Consider the following 16,445-nt stretch of genomic DNA (forward strand, 5'->3'; position numbering starts at 1 on the left):
AGAGGAGGTGTCCCCTGAAAGCATCACCGGGTGAACGTTAGGGGTCAGGGGTCAGGAAAGGCCATGTCACCCGAGCAGTCTCAGCAGGCGAAGGGGTGTTACGGTGGCTGCGGGGAGTCGTGGGGGGGGACGGCCGCGCCGGGGGAGGTGTGTCAGGCGGGCCGGGCACACCTGGGGAGCTTGTTGTGCCCACAGCCTGGGGTGGGGAGGGGAGCCACGGGCAGCGGGAGGTCGCCGCTGGTCCGGGAGGCCTCGTCCCTTGGTCGTGAGGCTCAGGCTCGGGAGCTCGCAGACTCCCGTGGAATGCCGCCGGCCCCGCTCCCCGTCATGTGGTTTTTTATAGTCGGGGGACTGACTGTGCCGAGGCCTCTGCCAGCTGACCGTAAGCTCCGGATTAGAGGCCTGGCCCCGGGGAGCGGGGGTGGCCGGGACGGGGCCTCCTCCCCGCCCGCCCGCCATCGGCCAAGGTCCCGGGACCATCCCCCAACCCAGCCCCTCTGGGCAGCGAGCCTCGTGGGGGCCCCCCAGGGCGGGCCTGGCTCTGCGTCTGCTCAGACGCTCCGTGGTGCCAGGACGTGGCCCCTCTCTGGGCGTCCGCTTTCTCACCTCTCGAGCGGGCGTGTCACCGGTTTGGGCCCTGGTGGCCGCCCAGGGGCACGGCGGCCTCACCACGTGTGGGACTGGCCCGGGTCCCTGGGATTCGGTGCCAGTGAGCGTGACCGGGACAGTTTCAGTGCGCCGCTTCCCCGTCTGCCCCGGGCACCCTCCTTCCAGAGGGAGCAGGCCTTTCTTTGGGCAGAGGGAGGAGGGCGAGGCACCGAGGGATTCCTGTGTGGTGACGCCACGCCGGGCGTCCAGCCCCGGTGACCCGGTGCCCCATTCACTCGGCCGCGGGACTTCATTGACGCTGGCGGGGCTCCGGCCCAGCGCAGGGCCCTGCGGCCGCTCTGCGCCCTGGCGTCTTGCAGACCCACGTGCCCCCTCCAGCCGAGCCCCCTGGGCTGGGATCCCAGCCGGGCCTCCCCTCTGTCAACGAAAGTAATCAATAAACCATCAATAATAAGAATAGAAAAGAGTTTTATTGGAGCCAAACTGAGGACGAGCCCGGAAACCTGCTTCCCAGATGACTCCGGAAAAGCAGGGTTTTCAGCACAGCTTTATATCTTGTCAGAACAAAGACCATCAAAGCAGTCAGGGTGACGTTTCTTCAAGGTTTCAAAAAATAATAAAAGAACAGACCAGCACGTACACAGAGAGTCAGCGTGGCCTTGGCACCTGGGAGGGGGGCTTAGCATCGAAGGAGGAGGGGTGTTTATTTAATCTTTATGTTTAACATGGACAGTCTTTACTGCTGGTCGACGTGCCCTTTTCTCTAATAATTAAAGCAGATGTACAATTTGATAGACCACAAGTAGGCTATTTTAGTTAGCATCAAATTCAAGTGAGCTCGTGTATAAGCCACGATGACTTTCCCGTATCTCAGTATGTAAACGTGTCTTTTAAAATCACCTCTGTGGGTGGGAGCCCCGAGGCTGGATCTCAGCCCTGCAACTGCGCGCCAGGGGCTCCAGTGCCCCCCACCCAGAAGACGAGCCCGGGGAGAGGGGAGGGGCTTTGAGGTGGGCCAGGCTGCTTCGTCTGCAGGGCAGGAGCCACCGCCTGTATCTTGCCAGCTTCCCCTCACCACAGCCCGGGTGAGGAAACCAGGTCTCGCAGCCGCCCTCCTGGAAGTGCACCCGCCGCCCACCCCTCAAAGGAGCGTGGGCCAGAGGGAGGGGCTGCTGGGCTCTCCACGCAGCCGGGACGCCCTCCTCGGCCCACTCTGTGACCCCCATCCTCCAGAAGTCGCCCCAGCTCCTCTTACCAGCCTGGGAGACGAGAGATGGCTGACGGCTTGGGGCCAGCGGGCAGGACGCCCTCTCCCACCTTGCTGAGGCCGTGCAGACCGGACTCAGGCCGGGATGGTGTCCTCAGGCCTGGGAGAGCCGGCGTGTGGCCTGAGCCGCCTGCATGGCTCACGTCACCACAGTGCCGTGGGGACATCGCCGCGGTGCTCGGGGCGGGGGGGGGGGGGTGTCTCATGGGTTGGCTCAGGCCTCTGTGGGCAGTCCCCGCGCAGCGGCCCTGAGCCCGCCCTGCAGGGGCCCCACCGACCCGAGCTCTGGCCAGGATGACACCGGGGTCTGTCCCCCCTCTGCAGGGGCTGGGGTCTTCTTCCTGTCCTCGGCCGAGGGAGAGCAGATCAGTTTCCTGTTCGACTGCATTGTCCGTGGCATCTCCCCGACCAAGGGCCCCTTTGGGCTGCGGCCTGTTCTCCCAGGTGGGTGCCGGAGTTGGGGAGCCCGGCCTGGCGGGAGGGTCAGGTGGGCTGCTTGATCTCGGGCTCCCGGGGGCGTTCGCCCTGGCACAGCCCCTCCTCCACGGGGTCTGAGCTGCTGGGACGCTCAGAGGCCGAGGCTTTCGGTTGGGACAATTACTGCAGCTGCACCAGGTGGGCCAGCAAGAGGCCCGAGCCCGGAGCCCCGAAGACCTGAGCCGGCCCGTCTCCCGGACCTGGGCTGGGCCCTCGCCTGCGGTCGCTGGGGTCAAGGCTGGCTCCGTGGGAGCCAGGGTTCGGGCTGGAAGTTGCCTTGTGAGCTGGGGTCTCAGCGCATCGGGTTGGCAGGTGCCAGGGCTGCATGAGCTGGCCTGGCCTTGTCTCCCACTTCCCTGGCTGTGGCTGGGACACTGCTCTTCAAGAGTACTGGACCAGGGATGGCGCTGGCCCGCGGAGGGCCACGCTACCTGGGCATTTCTTCCCTCGGGGAGGCTGGGGAGGCCCAAGCCCATGGCAGGGACAAAGGCTGGTCCTCGTCATCGCAGCTTCCTTTGACCGAGGCTCTCCGGGTGGGTGGTACCCAGGGTCACCGATACTCCCCTCGCCCCAGTGAAGCAGCGCTTGTCCCCTTGTCCAGGTGGGAGACCAAGGCCTGTGGCCGGGCAGCAGGTGGTCAGTGAGCTCACATCCGTGGCCTCCTTGCATGGGCACCATAGCCAGGTCGGGGGCAGGTGGACCTCCTAGGGAGACAGGGGCTGGCGAGGCGGGCGACGTGCCAGGTCCCCTTTCTCCCAGCGTGGGCCCCTCAGCCCCGCAACCCCCAAGCGGGCCCGGGGGGCGGGGTGGGGGGCGGGCTGGGGAGGAAGGAGGCAGTTCCTGTGACCGGAGCCTCGCCGCCCGGGCTCTGCTGGGTGGTGCGGCAGCGCCCTCTGCTGGCGGTTTACCGCATTGCAGCCGCAGGTAGTGGTGTGGGTGGCCGGGATTAGAAGGGGGCGGGCGTGGATGGGGCAGGTGTGGACAGCGGGGGTGTGGACAGCTGGGGTGTGGACGGGGCTGGTGGGTCCCTGCTCGCTGAGCCTGGCCGGTGTCGTGTTGAAAGCCTGTGATCTTTGGGGACTTTTGAGATGTGGCCTCCACTGGGTCAGCAGCCTTAACACTCTGAGATTTGGGGGTGTCTTCTCAAGCTGACCGCTGCTCGGTCAGACGCACTTGGGCACCAGAGGCAGGACCTGCCTCACATACAGTGGGGAGGGGGAGGGGGAGAAGACAGAGTTCCGGGGTCCACCCTGCCCCAAGCGCGTCCTGTGCGTTCCCACCTTGGTCCCATTGCGCGTGGTGTGCACTGCCTCTGCTCCCACGTTTTGCAGTCATGGCTGAGGTTCGGGGAGGGCAAGTGGTGGGGCTGTGAGTTCGTCCAGTGCCAGCGTCCTGCTGCCTCACCAGCAGCAGGAGGGTGTGCCAGTGTCCTGGTCCACTGCAGGGACTGTCCACTTTGGGGCACGGGACATCTGCTGGTGGTCAGGGGGGGCTGTCCTTGGGCCCAGGACACAGGATGATGGCCGGGGACCTGGACGGGGGTGGTTTGGGTACCCTGAGCTTGGTGTCTGGCAGCTGGGGTGCTGGCGTGGGGAGGAGCTGGGGCTCCCAGGGGCTCTGTCGTGGTGCTGCGACTGGACCGAGGTCCACACAGCCCTGTCAGTGCTGGGGTAACTGTGATGTCCTGAGCAGTGGGTGGGCCGCGGGGACAGGGCTGGAGATGCCTCCTCGCTGACTGTCCCCTCTGCTGCAGACCTGAGCGCCGGGGGCCCTGCCGTGGAGGAGCGCGTGGCCCAGGAGGCCCTGGAAGCCCTGCGGCTGGAGAAGCGGCTCAGCCTTCTCTCCCACTCCGGCTGGCCGGGCAGCGCAGGTAGGGCCATGGCCTGGGCCGTGAGGGGGGCCAGTGGCCCTGGGGCCGCAGCTGTCCCTTTAAGGCAACCTCCCAGCTCCTGTTTGTTCATTCATGCCCCTCCCTCTGTTGGTCCATTCGTTCTCTCACTCGTGATGCCACACTCACTAAGCTCCGGCCTGGATGCTGACCGTAAGCACGGTGCCCCGTGGGTGCCGGCTGGGGGGTTGGGTTCGAATTCCTTCCCAGCCACCGGGGTGTGGCCTGGTGAGGCTGTGGCTTCACCGTCTGTGCCCACACAGAAGGCTCAGGGGTGCTGGCTGCTGGGAGCGAGGCCCCTCAGCTGCTGTGCTCCGCGGGGAGACGGACAGAAAGGGCCGGCAGGCCCTCGAGGGGACGCTGCAGCTCCCGGGGGTGGTGGGTGGGGGGCTGCACCGGGGTCTCCTGGGCCAGAGGCGGGGGAGCTCTGCGGGCCCTTTGTCCTGTGTGATTGTCGCCAGTCCCACGGGTGCAGAGTGGGGACGGTGGCCTCTCCGTCCAGGCCCCTAGAGCCGGGGGCTCAGGTGCGCAAGCCCTTCCCGGAGGAAGGGCTCACGTCTGGTTCCCAGGGGGACGGCAGGGAGGGGACTGGTGTGGGCGAAGGGGCCGTCCTGGGTGACGCTGGGCGTGGAGGTCCAGGCAGGGTGTGGGTCAGCCGTCCCAGGGTGGCGACTGGAGACCGGAGAGCGCAGGCCCTCAGCAGGGCGGGGGCGTGGGGGGGCTAGACGTCAGCTCCCACCGAGGCTCCCCAGCCCACCCCGGGCAGCCCAAGCCCCACAGGAGTCTCAGCCCCCGACTCTCCGTTCAGGGGACGACCGCAGCCTGTCCAGCTCGTCGTCAGAGGCCAGCCACTCAGACGTCAGCGCCAGCAGCCGGCTCGTGCCGTGGCCAGAGCCGTCCCCGTCCTCGGCATGCGCGTCGCCGGAGGGTCTCGGGCTGGCGGCTGCCCAGGCCCCCGGGGAAGCCGCAGCAGGTGCCTCGAGGCCACCCCCCAGGCCGCTGCGGCCACGGCAGCTGCAGGAGGTCGGCCGCCAGAGCTCCTCGGACAGCGGCATCGCCACGGGCAGCCACTCCTCCTACTCGGGCAGCTTCTCGTCCTTCGCAGGCAGCAGCCTGGACGTGTGGCGCGGGGCCGAGGAGCTGGGCTCTCTGCTCAGCCTGCCGGGAGGCGTGGTGCCCGAGCCCGGCCTGTGCGCCTGCGCCCCCGGGGCGGCCGAGTACCAGGTGCCCACCGCGCCGCGGCCCCACTACGACACGCCCCGCAGCCTGCGCCAGGCGGCCCGGGACCAGCCCCCCGCCACACAGGGCAGCGCCAGCGACGGAGCCGCCGGGGACTCGGGCGGCCGGCTGGCGGCGGGGTGTCCCTCCGGCTGGCTGGGCGAGCGACGGCGGGGACAGGCGACAGAGGCCCCGTCGGGGCCGGGCGAGCCCTGGGAAGCGGGCGCCCCCCACGCGGGGCCCCCTCCGGCTCTCTTTTCCGCGTGTCCCGTCTGCGGAGGACTGAAGGTAAATGCGCCTCCCTGAGGGCGGCGGCTGCGGGGTGGGCGGTGCCCTCGTGGGGCTGCCCTCGTGCCGTGGGGCGGCCTGGGGGCCTGGGGGTCCAGCCTGTAGGGAGGGCCGCAGCTGGAAGTGCGTTCTGGAAGGTGGGGGGCCGGGTCCGGGGCGGAGCCCAAGGACCAGGTGCCCAAATCAAACAGGAGCCTGAGACCAACCTCCCTGCGCGTTGCGCTGTGTCCGAGGGGCTTCACTTGCTTGCGCGCACAGGTGGTCTGTCCTTTGGGGGGTTTGCTGAGGCCCAGGAGGCCCCGGGGACTGCTGGGGGTCTGGCTCTCGGGACCCCGGGACCCCGACGGCTCACTCCCAGCCGCCATTTTCTGAACCTGCGCGCTCCAGGGGGAGGGGCGGGCGGGGAAGGGCAGGGTCGGGGTCACTTGCCGGGCGCCCCCCTCCGCCCTGCTGGCTGAGCCAGGGGCTGGTGGTCAGGACCAGAGGACGCAGGGCTCGGGCTGGCGTTCGCATTCAGGGGCCCCAGGCACTGCCGGTGGGCCGCCTGCGGGCGTCGCGCTTCCTCCACGCCGTCCGCGGTCGGCTTGGCCTGCTCTCCTGCATGGATTTTGGCTGCGTGGCCTGGTTTGTCCATTCGCGCTGCGATTCCAGACGCCCGCGTGGAAGGCGAGGCCCGTGTCCGTCCGATGTGGGCTCCGGCCGGCTGCGCCGCGCACACAGCTCAGCTGTAACCGTTCCGCTTTGTACCTTCACTGCTGGCTGAAGCCGCTTGTTGCTCTTCACACCTGACACTGTTTGTAATACGTTCTCAGACTGGAAATAAAATTGGTTTTTCTTATCGTCTTGTTCTTTTCCATGTGGCCAGCTGTGTCCACCTCCCACCCCGGCCCTCCCAGTGGGGCCTTTAACTGTCTCTGAAATCCAGGGGCTCGGCCTCCCGTGGCCCGTGGGTCACAGAGCAGGGAGAGGCCTCGCCTGTCTGTTCAGCCTTCAGCCTGAACACGCCGGAGGCGTGAACCAGGAGAGCAGCCTCAGGCAGCACACAGGCCTCGTGCACGTGTGCACGTGTGTGTGGTGTGTGTGCCAGCGTGCGATGTGTACATGTGCTTTCATTCGCATGCATGTGTACAGTGCGTGAGACGTGCACACACGTGTGACATGCAACGTGCATGTGTGTCATGGCGGGCACGCATTTGCATGCACTTGTGTGTGGCTGTGCACATCCTGTGTGCACGTGTGTTACATGTGTGGTGTGATCTGTGCTTGGGTGCCAGGTGTGTGCGTGTGCCCATGCACGTGTGTGGCCTGTGTGATGTGTGTGCACACGTTCACTGGAGAGCACAATGTGGTCCTCAGTGGTCCCTTAGGCTCAGGCAGGTGGCTCCCGGTGTCCAGTGAGGGTGGACACCCTACCTCCTGGGCCAGTGAGGGTCCTGGCTCTGAGCCTGGAGCACCCTCCCCACCCCTAGTCTCACCTATGTGGGCAGCAGAGCTCCAGGGACCCCATCAGGGTCCCCCTGCACATCCCGGGAAGCCACATCCCACCGTCACACCCACTTCACCCTGTTCACCGCCCTGTTAGAGAGCCGGGGGGCCCAGGTCCCTGTGGACGCTGAGGCCGGGGTTCTGGCCTGGTTCCTGCGACACTGCAGTGCAGGGAAGGGCAAGCTGGGGCCCTGCCCGCTGGCTGGGCGGCCCCCAGCAACTCATTGCCCCCGTCTGGGCCTCCTCCGTAGAGAGGACAGCAGTCCGCCTGCCTGGGCCCCGAGGGGCCTGCTGAGACGTTGTAGGGAAGTGCTCGGTGGCCGCCTGCCAAAGGGGCTCGACTCACTGCTACTGTCGCCTCCCCAGAGGGACCCACCAGCCTTGTCGCAAAAGAAAGAGGCTGGGAGGTGCTGGTGCTGCGGGCTGTGGGGAGCGGCCCTGGAGGCCTGGGCAGCCCGCTCCCGCCAGAGCCCTCATCTTCCAGGCCCAGCCCCGCTGCACTCCCATGTGCCCTGCAGACGGCCCTCCCTCCACCAGAGCAGGTGGTGGCCCCGGCGGCCGAGGGACTTGCCCTCCACGTGAAGCCAGGGAGGGCTGGAGCTGGGCTTTCGGCCTTCCCCTGGCCCGTGCGGGAACCCTGGCTGTGACCTCTGGTCTCCTGGACCGAGGTCGATGGCCGGGACTTCAGGGAAGAGCCATCTGAGGGGTGCGGCGGGAGGGGTGGACCGAGGGCCGCCAGGTGAGGGCTCGGGCGCGGTCGGAGCAAGTTTCCGGAGGGGACAGGCTCTGGGCTGGAGGGGCGTGGCCAGGGCCTGGGCCCAGAGGAGGGAGGGGCCCTCCATGGGAGTGGCCACTGACCACCACAGCCCTTTGGGGAGGCGATGGGGCGGCTCAGGAGGAGGGCCTAGCCCCCAGGAGGATGTGCCTCAGTTTCCCCTGCAGCCCAGGGCAGCCCAGAGGCATGGAGCCTCTCATCGGGTGCGGCCAGGTGCGCCGCCAGGGTAGCCCCGCGGGAAGATTTTGGCCTCATCCCCTATCTTTCCGGAGCTCACGGGGTGGGCCTCGCGCCCCTGGCTGGGAACACCTGCTTCTGCACTCCTGGGGCCACCAGCTTCACTCACCCTCCCTGGGGTGGGGTGGGCTTCTCAGGTGCCAGGAATGGCAGGGCTGGGGGCAACCAGAGAGTCGTCCTCGCCTCCCCAGGCCCCGTGCACCCACCTGCCCCCACCTGGCCCTGGCGCCCAGCGGGAGGGGACAGGAGGCGCCGCGTTTGCTCATCTCCCGCGGCACGTGGTTTCGTCCTTTGGGTCTGACGCTGTGCCCGCAGGACTCGCCGCCGGCACAGCAGGTGCCGTCTGTGGGTGGGGCTCTGAGCAGCTAGTGATGGGGCTCCTGAGGGCGGTCGGCTCTTGTCCCAGGTGTTGGAGGTCAGACACACCCTCCCCAAGTCCCCAAGCCTGCCCGGGCGCCTTTACACAAGGTGATGGGTTAGGCCAGCCCAGGTGCCCAGCAGCCTGGCAGGGACCAGGGTCGAGGTGCTGTGTCCTGAGTTTGGGCAGCCCCTTTGACCTCCCAGAGAGCGGGTCAGGCTTCTGCACCCCGATGCCAGCCCGCAGCCCCCCATGAGACCCCACTGCTGGGCTGTCCTCCTCAGAAGCGCTGGGGATGCCGGGCCCTTTCCCGTCAGGTGCCCCTGGCCCTGGCTGGCCCAGCTCCTACTGGTTTGGGGCATGGAGGCTCAGGCAGCAGTGAACGTGCCGGCAGTGGGCACCGTCCCTCCCTCCCAGTCTGCCGGCAGACACTGCCCCCAGCTCTGAAGCCCCCGAACCCCTTTCCTTCTCGGAGTCTTTCTGCGCCTCCAATCAGGCACCTCAAAGCGGCCACCCTGCGGTCTGGGGGCCTTGACCCATCTCACGGGGCCCCCAGGAGTGGCTCAGCCGGGATGCCCTGCTTAGAGCAGGCCGGCAGTGCCCGGGGCCAGGGGTGACGTGACAGCCCTCGTGCATCTCACGGCTACAAACCCTGCCGCACAGCTGGCAGCGTGACACACGCCACCAACACTGACGAGAGCAGCCAGGCCACATGTGTTCTGGAGGCCCGAGCTGCCGATGCCTCACCCCAGATGGGTTTGTGGGTGTCAGGGTGGGCAGGGACCCCTGGAGAGGAGTCGGGCCCCTGGCTGGTCTCCCTGGCGGGTGGCCCTTTGGGACTCCTGGGTAGCATCCTGGCTCTTGGGCTGGGTGCCGGGTGAGCGGGAGCCGGATGGACAGACTGACATGTGTTCTCCTTGGTCTAGGGAGCTGCTGCCTCACCCGCTGGGCTCCCGGGGATGCACTCAGGTAGGCCTTGGCTTTGGCACGCCTCGGGACGAGGGACGTGGGGTCACAGTGGCCGCAGTCACAGCCCAGCCAGAAAGTCTGTGCCAGACAAGACAGCGGGGGGTCAGCGGGAGGAGGGTGCAGCGGGGAGGGGGTGACAGTGGGCGGCAGGGCGGCAGTGTGCAGCCGGGGTGAGCCCCGGCTGGGGTGCGATGGTGCCAGGCAGCGAGTTGAGGACAAGGTGGCCGGGCGTGGCCAGCCTGCACGGGACGGTGCATGGTCAGAGCGGGCAGGGTCAGCTCTGGCCTGGAGCTGCAGCCTTTAAGAGGGAGGCTCGTCCTCCAGGTGACAGAGAACAGAGGTGACGATGCTCTGGGGACCCAGGAGCGGGCAGGGGCGTTGGTGACCTTGGTGGGAGGAAGCCCAGGCAGGGAGCCAGGGCGAGACACGGGGTCCCCTTGGAGAAGCCCCGTTAAGAGGTGACGGCTGGGCAGATGCTGGCTCTGACCCAGGGGAAGGCCTGGGAATCTGGGAGAGGCTGCAAGTCGGGGGAGGTTGGCCTCGGGTGGCGTGGCTGGAGGTCGGGGGTGTGCTCTGTGCCTCATTTTCTCAGTGGAGTAGAGGCCACCTCCAGCCTGGGGCGGGATCTTTTTATTTCCTCTTCAGAGGAGCATGGTGCCTGTATGGGGCTAGACCCTGTGGGCCAAGCAAGGCCCAGGCCCATCCAGAGTGGAGGGCGCAGGAGGGGAAGGGCAAGGCCACGGGCATGCAGGGTCAGACAGTGGCCACAGGAAAGCCCCATGCCGGCCAGCCTAGGGTTCCCTGGGTCAGGATGGGGCCCTGAGGACCACTCCCTGATGACGCTGGGCAGTGGGCAGCCTTCCCAGATGGTCCTGGATGCCTCCTGCCTGCTGTCCAGCCCCCCACTCCCCCTTTTACCCAGACAGAGTGCGTGTTCCAGGGAACAGGCAGGGGACAGGCGTCAGGATCTACTGGAGGAAAGGAACCTTTCCTCTGCGGTGGGGGGCCTGGGGAGGAGGGGGCCCTGGGTCTGGTGGAAGCAGAGATGAATCAGACCCAGGACAGCGTGGCCAGAGAGCGGTGATGGGTGAGACACCCAGCGTGGTCGGGCCGGGTCTGCTGTGTGGCCAGGGAGAGGTCAGGACAGACCCACCCGATCTCTGCTTGGCCCAGAGAGTATTCGAGACAGCTCCCGAGATGCTGGCAGGAGGCTCAGTCTGAAGGGTCAGGGAGGGAGATGGGAGGTAAAGGGGAGCCTGGGGGAGCCAGGGCTGGGGGGCAGCCACCAGAGGGGCGCCCCTGCCCCCGCAGACGCTGCTAGAGACCAAGGCGGGATGGCAGCCTTCCTGTGCTGCCTGGTGTGACCCTGGAGATGCTGGGCTGCCCCAAACCCTCCACCCACTCTCCTGCTCCCACTGTGGAAAATGCGGATCCAGCCCTAAAACTAGCTGCTGAGCCACGGGGAGCTTGTCCACGTGACCTCAGGTCAAGCCACAGCCCTCCTTTCAGCTTTCAGGAGGCTGGGCCTCCTTCCTAGACGCCCCTCAGACCCCGTCTCAGGCCCTGATGGGCTCTCCCAGCTTCAATCAGGCCTTCCCGCTCCCCGCTCCCCAGCTTCACCCCTCAGCGTGTGCCCCCTTCTCCAGGCAGCCTGCCCGGATTTCCCCTGGACCCCCGGTCTAGGTGCCTCCCTGGGCGCCTCTGCCTGTCATCTCGGGTTACACGGGAGAGGGTCTGTGTCCAACAGAAGCCTTCCTCCTTCCCTCCCTGTCGCCGCAGGTCAGCCCCGGGTACAGCCCGCTCTGGCTGCCGTCCCCACCCCCAGCTTTGGCCGTTCCCACCAGGCTGGCTGACTTGGGAACACGGGGTCTCTCTGGCCTCAGTCTCCCTGCTGAGCAAGGAGGACCCCCTCTGGCCTTGCTGGGACGGTAAAGGGATGAGGCGGCAGGCTTCTGTGCAGGTGCGGGCCTCCAGAAGGTGGTGCCCGCAGTGGTGCCCGGTGCCAGTACGTGGCAGCGAGTGGGGTGGCGTCTGCCCACTGAAGCCCCTTGGGCTGGTTGGCGCTCCAGTGCCCGGTGCCGGCAGAGCCAGGACCCTCCCGGGCTCAGCTCCCCCGGACCTGTGGGCAGGTGGCCAGAGACAGGCTGTCCTGTGGGAGCTTCAACCCCCCACCTGATCCCACCCCCCTCCTGACTCCTCCCTCCCGGAATCCCACTCCCCCCAGATCCCACCCCCACCAGAATCCCGGCCCCTGAATCCCTTGGGGCTGGGAGCTGGCCAGGTGGATTTGTGCGAGTCCCTAGGCCTGGCTGTGTCGCGAGACGGGGCCCTCAGGGAGGAGGGAGGACCTGGGCTCCTGCCCTCTGGGATGGCTCTGGCTCACCACCCCCTGTGGTTCGGCTGCCGGTGAGTGGCCAGGCAGGGTCGTGAGCCTGGTCTCCTGCAGCCACCCCAGGGCCCAACAGGCAGAGCTCTTGGGCAGGTGGGGGAAAGGTGGATCGGGTGTGCAGCCAGGCACTCTGGGTCCCCCCCCGCCCCCCACGCTCCTGTCGCACCTGCCCGGAGCCCCGTTGGCGTTTGCTGAGTGAAACCATCGACTTCTAGGAAATGGGGGAGGCAGGGGGCAGTTTCTTGGATGGGGGAGGGGACTTGAAGTGCCTGGGGCCACCCTGGAGGAGGTGTCACAGTGGATGGAAGTGTGGGCCTGCGCTCAGGGAACGATGCTCTGTGGGGACTCACCGGTCCAAAGAGGGTCCCTGAAGCAGATGGGGTGAGCCGGGAGGACAGCCGAGGGGGAGGGGCATCCTGCCTGGGAGGGGCAGGGCACCTGGAAGCCAAGGAGGAAGTGGCCGGGAGGGATGTTTGAGGGTGGGCGGCCAGGGGCTGAAGATGGACGTGTGTCCAGCGGGCCATAGGGGGCATCCCTGGTCAGCCCGTTGTGGGGGGCAGGGGCACCGCGGTCAGGGAGGGACGTGGGTGGGGTGGGAAAAGATGGCCAGGAAAACGGGGGAGTCGGGGAGGCTCCCCAGGCCCTGGAGAGGAGGAGAGCGGGACACTTGAGGGGTGGGCAGTGGGGAGCTCTTTCCCGAACAGTCTAGGGGGTCAGCTCAGCCTCGGCCACCGCCTGGGGACTCACAGCCCCTCTCCCCGCAGGACCCGAGAGGCCGTGCAGTGAGGCGCCCACATATGTGAACGTCCCCGCCAGCCCTTCCCCCCCAAGGCAGCTGCACTACTCGGGCCTGCAGCTCCAGGAGGGCGGCGCGGGCATCCGAGGTGGGTCCGCAGGGGCCTTGAGCCCCGGGCGCATCGGCCCTGGGCCAGGGGCTCGCGGGCACCCCCTCACAGCCCCGAAGCCGGCGCTCAGGCCCTGGCCGGAGCGCGGGGTGGGTGCGCCCCCGCCGGCTCACCTGGGGCTGCTCGCAGGGGCCGGTGCTTCCCGCTACGCGCAGATCGACATCTTGGCCACAGAGGCGGCGCACAGGGCGGGGGCCCGGCACGCGCAGGCCCGGGAGGAGCGGCTGCCGGCGCTGGAGCAGAGGCGGAAGGGGACCCCGCGGTGAGGCGGCCGGACTGCGACGCGACCCGTCGGCTCGAGGGAGCGGCCCCGCGGCACCTCTGCTGCGTCCCGGCGCTCAGGCTCCGAGCCGAGGGTGGGCGCGCTGCCCGGGCCCGGGGCGGGGGTGGGGGCGGGTGGACGGCTCCGGGGCGCTCCTCTGACGCCTGCTCTGGTCCCCAGGCCGGCGGGAGGTGCCGCCTGGACAGGTGTCGGGCGGCTCCAGGTGGACCTGAGGCGGCGTCTGGCGAGCAGTCTCCGGTTCTGGGATGCGACCTGCCTGCGCCTTCCCTGGAGGCGGCGGCCCGGTGACGACGATGTGTCCCAGCCAAAGGCGTGTCCCCAACCACGGGGGACCCGGCCAGGCCCCACCACGTGGCGCCCTCTGCAGGGCCCCCGCCGTCCCCTCTGGGTCACTGCTGCCCTGCGCCTGGATGGCATGGCCCTCGCGCGCTCAGCTGACTGCCCGCTTCTCGGGACCCATTTAGTTAGTTCTGTAAATGGTTTAAAATCACTCGTGTTCCACTGTCGACCCGGCCAGTTATTTCCTGAGGGTGTGGGCTCGTGCCACGTGCCTCTGGACACACGGAGGGACTCCTGGTGGCTGGGTGGGGCTCTCCCTGTGGCCTTGGTGGGTCCAGGGCTCAGCGGGCCGGTGGGCTGGTTCCCCCTCCACTGGCCAATGGGAGTCCGGATGGTGGGAAGTTCCTGGAGTTGGCGGTGGGCTTCCCGTCCTCCTCGCCAAGCCGGGCTGTCCCACCTGGGCCTCAGAGATGAGATGGGGCCCTGCTCTGCCTGGTGGGGATCCTGACCAGGGCCCACGCAGACCTATCCCTCCCTGCCTCCTGCCGCGATCCCAGCCCGGACCCAGCGAGCCGTGGTTAGCCTGCCCGTGGGGAGCCCAAGCGGCTGCACCCCACACCTCCTCCTCCTGGCGGCGGGTCCCTCAGGCCAGTGGGGCCAGAACTTCAGTCCCCTTCCCCTGCCGAGCCTGTGGCGGCAAAGTGCCTCGTGGGATGCAAAGGCCCCGGGGTGCTCAACAAACAGGTCCGGTTTCCACACGCCCTGGATGGGACTCCAGGGTAGCAGGCTTCACTTTTAAGGCACAAGTGGGGGCAAAGCGTGGCCAGTGCACCCCAGTTCGGGGCTTCAGCTGTGTCAGGGTTCCCTCGGGTGGGAGGGGGGCCGACCTCCATGCCCTGGGCAGGCTGCACGCGCCTGCTCGGGGACAGGCAACTGGGGGTCCCGGGCCTTACCAGTGACCTTGAGTGGCTGGCGTCTGGGGTCTCCCGTTTTCCAAATAAGATGAGCTTCCGTGAGGCTAACACAGGGCCGTGGATGTGTGGGGCATCGAGGAAGGGTCTCCGCGCCCCCCTCCGGCGCTGTGGGTGGCCGAGGGGTCTCCTGGGCAGCGTGTACCTGCAGCAACACGGTCACGGGAAGAAGAGCCGTTCCCTGCGGGGTCAGCCGGGCCTGGCCAAGGGCGCCACGAGAGGGGCGGTCGGGGAGCCGGGAGTCTGTGCAGGGGCCACGGGGCATGAATGCCAAGGGCAGGGGTTTGTCCTGACGTACGATGGCTGCCCTCCGGCCAGCGAGGCTCAGGGGCGCTAGGGCTAAGCCAGCTAGGGCGGCCACACGGGGCCAAGTGGGGACCAGACAACTGCCTGCCCTTCCTCCAGGGCTGCGAGGGGCGGCTAGCCAGCACTTGGTGGCCAAGTCCAGCAGGGTCACCTCGGCAAAGCTGTCACAGCCACCAGGGCTGAGGCCCACGGGCCACTGTGTGGTCGTGGGAGGAGGTCTCAGGGACCCTGGACCCCAACTCAAGTCTGGGAAGGGCTCCCCACCTTTGCTGAGAGGGAAGGGGCATCCTTGGCCCAGCACCCCTGCAGTGACACCCCCATCACTGCCCTTCCCACTCCCCTCATGTCCTGTCATGCCCTGTGCCCTCAGGTCCCCAGGCTGGACCCTCCTCAGGCCAGACTGTGCAGGGCGCTGGACACAGATCCGGCAGAGAGGTGCCCTGGAGGCTGGGGGGCCTCCAGTGCTGTGCTGGGTTTAGCGTCTTAATCCTGGAATATCAGTGTCAGACACAACACCTTATTATTGTTTTGTTGAGGTTTAATTGACAAATTATATTAGTTTTAGGTGGACAGCATAACGATTCTGTATTTATATATATTGTGAAACGATCGCCACAGTAAATCTACTTAACATCCAGCACCTCACAGAGTTACGGAATGTGATGAGAACTCTGAAGACCAACTTCCCATCAGCTGTCAATACGCACTACAGCATTGTTAACTAGAGCTGCCGTGTCGTACATTACATCCTGTGACTTAGTTTATAATCGGAAGTTCGTGCCTTTTGACCCCCTTCGTCGCGTCCTCCAGTCCCTACCTTCCGCCTCTGGCAACCACTCATCTGTTCTCTGTATCAGTTCAGTTTTTTTTTTTTTTTTAAGATTCCACATACCTGTGAGATCATATATTCATCTTTCTGCCTGTCTTCCTTCACTTAGCACAATGCCCTCTAGGGGCATCCATGTTGTCACAAATGGCAGGGCTCCATCTTTTTAATGGCTGAGTAACATTCCGTTGTATGTTTGTACCACATCTTCTATCCATTCATCCACGGATGGGCGCTTCAGTTGCTTCTGTATCTTGGCAGTTGTAGATAATGCTGGGATGAACACAGGGGTGCAGATATCTTTCTGAGTTAGTGTTTTCATTTCCTTCAGATAAATACCCAGAAGTGGAACTGCTGGATCATATGGTAGTTCTATTTTTAATTTTTTGAGGAATCTCCACAGTTTTCCACAGAGGCTGCACCCATTTACATTCCCACCAACAGTGCACAAGGGTTCCCTTTCTCCACATCCTAGTCGACATTCGTTATCTGTTGTCTTTTTGGTAATAGTCATTCTAATATGTGTGAGGTGATGTCTCTCTGTGATCTTGATTTGCATTTCCCTAATGATTAGTGACGATGGAATTCCCTGGCGGTCCAGTGGTTAGGACTCTGCGCTTCCACTGCAGGGGGCACGGGTTCAATCCCTGGTCAGGGAACTAAGATCCCGCGTGCCTCAAGGCGTGACCAAAAATAGGAAAACCAACGAAAAACAAAACTTAATGATTAGTGATGTTGGGCACCTTTTCATGTATCTGTGGGCCATTTGTGTGTCTTTTTTGGGAAAATGTCTATTCAGGTCTTCTGCCCACTTGTAACTGGATTGTTTGGTTTTTTGCTACTGAGTTATATGCGTTCTTTATATATTTTAGATATTAACTCCTTATCGGATATGTGGTTCACAAATATTTTCTC

General features: G+C 65.9%; 1 protein-coding gene and 1 long non-coding RNA gene across 10 annotated transcripts in view; one reads left to right on the top strand and one right to left on the bottom strand.

The window, feature by feature from the left end:
- DOK7 (docking protein 7) overlaps positions 1-16,445 on the top strand; it is a 37,167-nt gene extending 20,722 nt beyond the window's left edge. For 3 of the 9 annotated variants that reach the window (XM_067734962.1, XM_067734959.1, XM_067734961.1), the window contains 7 exons: positions 2,201-2,320; positions 4,107-4,223; positions 5,050-5,747; positions 9,529-9,571; positions 12,725-12,844; positions 12,995-13,127; positions 13,308-16,445. In XM_067734962.1, the coding sequence (XP_067591063.1) occupies positions 2,201-2,320; positions 4,107-4,223; positions 5,050-5,747; positions 9,529-9,571; positions 12,725-12,844; positions 12,995-13,127; positions 13,308-13,935 (1,859 nt within the window). In that variant the 3' untranslated portion in view covers positions 13,936-16,445. Of the gene's footprint in view, positions 1-2,200; positions 2,321-4,106; positions 4,224-5,049; positions 6,587-6,612; positions 6,786-9,528; positions 9,572-12,724; positions 12,845-12,994; positions 13,132-13,307 lie in introns of those variants that run through there. The other 6 variants (XR_010942817.1, XR_010942816.1, XM_067734960.1 and 3 more) reach the window with 6 other exon arrangements.
- Positions 1,061-13,094, bottom strand: LOC137223356 (uncharacterized). Its single transcript, XR_010942818.1, has 2 exons — positions 12,979-13,094; positions 1,061-6,560 (listed from the first exon to the last, which is right to left on the bottom strand). It is a non-coding gene; the product is annotated as an uncharacterized lncRNA (long non-coding RNA).

The sequence above is a fragment of the Pseudorca crassidens genome, chromosome 4 (assembly GCF_039906515.1).
Source record: "Pseudorca crassidens isolate mPseCra1 chromosome 4, mPseCra1.hap1, whole genome shotgun sequence".
NCBI classification, from domain to species: Eukaryota; Metazoa; Chordata; class Mammalia; order Artiodactyla; family Delphinidae; genus Pseudorca; species Pseudorca crassidens.